The sequence below is a fragment of the Octopus bimaculoides genome, chromosome 2 (genome assembly GCF_001194135.2).
Source record: "Octopus bimaculoides isolate UCB-OBI-ISO-001 chromosome 2, ASM119413v2, whole genome shotgun sequence".
Taxonomy (NCBI): Eukaryota; Metazoa; Mollusca; class Cephalopoda; order Octopoda; family Octopodidae; genus Octopus; species Octopus bimaculoides.
This window is the reverse complement of record NC_068982.1, coordinates 124,427,070-124,429,631: the sequence shown is the minus strand read 5'-3', so window position 1 is coordinate 124,429,631 and position 2,562 is coordinate 124,427,070. Positions and strand designations below refer to the sequence as shown.

At 39.6% G+C, this 2,562-nt stretch overlaps 1 protein-coding gene across 2 annotated transcripts in view; it reads left to right on the top strand.

Annotated features, from left to right (window-relative positions):
- The window catches only part of LOC106871002 (uncharacterized), a 51,340-nt gene that overhangs the window by 19,337 nt on the left and 29,441 nt on the right, over positions 1 to 2,562 (top strand). Inside the window, exon 2 of one of the 2 annotated variants that reach the window (XM_014917265.2) lies at positions 267 to 381. The exons of the other annotated variant lie outside the window; for it this stretch is intronic. Within the exon in view, the coding sequence (XP_014772751.1) occupies positions 364 to 381 (18 nt within the window). The 5' untranslated portion in view covers positions 267 to 363. The remainder of the gene's footprint in view (positions 1 to 266; positions 382 to 2,562) is intronic. 2 annotated transcript variants of the gene reach the window in all.

The following is a 2,562-nucleotide window of genomic DNA, read 5'->3' as shown; positions in this document are numbered from 1 at the left end:
ATATATATATATACAAAGACACAGACAGACAGACAGATAGATAGATAGATACACACACACGTGTACATACATGTACATATATACTTACACACATGTACATACAAGAACATATATATATGCATGCATGTGTGTGTGTATATATGTGTGTGTGTGTGTGTGTGTGTGTGTGTGTGTGTGTGTGTGTGTGTATGCACACACAAACACATACTTTCACTTTTGCAATGAACTATTTCCTTGTTTTAATTGAAACCATTTTTTAATCCCAGTGACAACAAAAATACAAGTTATCACCGCCCTATTACATTCGTCTAACATCAAAGCCAAGGCAAAAACCTCCATTTTGAAATCCCGCATTTCCTATCAATGACTGCTAACATGGATGTAAGTATACCCAACTTTTGTACCTTATTAACTGAAGAGTTATAATTCATCATTTATGAAAGATCAAGTTTATTAGCAGCTACTAATCTTTTGTCGTATCTTTTACACGTTTCAGTCATTGCAGCCGTGCTGGGGCAACACCTTGAAGGGATAGGTCGAAAAAATCGACACCTGTACTACTTTTTAATCTGATACTTATTCTACCGGTCTCTTTTGCCGGTTCGCTATGATACTGAAACGTAAACAAATCAACACCGGTTATTAAACCGTAGAGGGACAAACACACCAGACACTCACAGATAGATAGATAGATAGTCGCACAATTTCGATCTACCATATGGGACTCCGTATGCGCAATGGGACCCCGTATGCGCAATGGGACCCCGAGACAACGCAGTTACAAAGCGAGCTTTTTAACCACGCAGTTGCAAAGCGAGCCACGCATGCGCCTGCTAATGCAGACTTCATCCACAAAGTACTTACAGTGTAAATCGCTCACAATAATCAATGACAGTTTGTGATGTTGTTTTTTTTTTTTTGTTTTTAACTTGGTACAAGACATGTTGTTGGTGGCACTCCGTCGCTTACGTCCAGTTGATCCGATCAACGGAACAGCCTGCTCGTAAAATTAACGTGCAAGTGGCTAAGCACCCCACAGACACATGTACCCTTAACGTAGTTCTCGGGGATATTCAGCGTGACACAGTGTGACAAGGCTGACCCTTTGAATTACAGGCACAACAGAAACAGGAAGAAAGAGTGAGAGAAAGTTGTGGTGAAAGAGTGCAGCAGGGTTCGCCACCATCCCCTGCCGAAGCCTTGTGGAACTTTAGGAGTTTTCGCTCAATAAACACTCACAACGCCCTGGGAATCGAAACCGCGATCCTATGACCGCGAGTCCGCTGCCCTAACCACTGGGCTATTGCGCCTCCACTCTGGTACAAGACATAGATTGAGAGGAAAAGAATATGACACTATAACGTTTGAATCTTCCCAAACTATTCCAGCTCAGCACTTTCTCGACTGTTTCCTTATAACAAATGATAGAATTACATAGTTGTTAGAGTTATCCTTAAGGGTTCTTCATCGATGTTGTTCATCTTTCCAGTATTTATTCAGGATTGCACTTTCCAATGGTTGACATGAATAAATAGTTCAGCATTGAAGCTGCGGAGATAATTCTTTTCACAGCTCTTACTTTTTTTTTTTTTTTTGCTGTTTTTGCTGTTTTTCCTTCACTTTGTTTAGGCTTGGTAGTTAATAAGGACATAATCTCCTTGTGCGCGCGCGTGTGTGTGTGTGTGTGTGACGATACATGAAATACAGAAAAATATTTCAACTCTACGTGTGAGACCAATACAGAGCCTGTGGCTCACTCATGCCGGTCAGTTGAATTCTTGAGACTGCCATCTTCGAGACACAAATACCCATAACGATTGCAATGTAAAATGTGAGTCCTTTCTTTTTTTGTTTTTTAATTCGAACTTTCTGCTTAATGTAAATTCATTTTCATTGTCAGTTTTGTATTTTCAGCAAAGGAGAACAGCTTTCTATTCTAGCAACATATTTCTTTTTCTTTATCTATTTTTCATAATTTCATTTGTCAGTTCGTTTAATTTCATAATTTAGTTTGTATTTTTGCCTTATTTGTTGTTTTTCCTATTTGCGTTGACATGACTGTGTACTAAGAATTTTGTTTTCCATTCACATGGATTCACGTCCAGTCCCACTGCGTAACTTGGGCAAGTGTCTTCTCCTATAGCGCTGGGCTGACCAAAGCCTTGACAGTGGATTTGGGAGATGGAAAGTGAAAGAAGCTCGTCATATACTTCTGTGTTATGTGTGTGTGTGTTATGCATGCGTGTGTGTGTTCCCCACAACCGCTTGACAACCGATGTTTGTTTATTTATGTCCTCGTAACTTAGTGGTTCGGCAAAAAGAGCCGATAGAATGAGAACCAGACTTCAAAAAATAAGAACTGGGATCGACGATTCGTTCAACTAAAACTCTTGGAGGCGGTACCCCAGCATGGTCGCAATCGAATGACCGAAACAAGCAAAAAATAAAAGACATTTACATGACGGACGGATTTCGGAAATTTTGTCTTCATTAGTGAGAAATATTTCAGAGATTTATGTACAAAACTGAAAGTTGCTTATAGAAGTTTTAAATGGTTTCAAA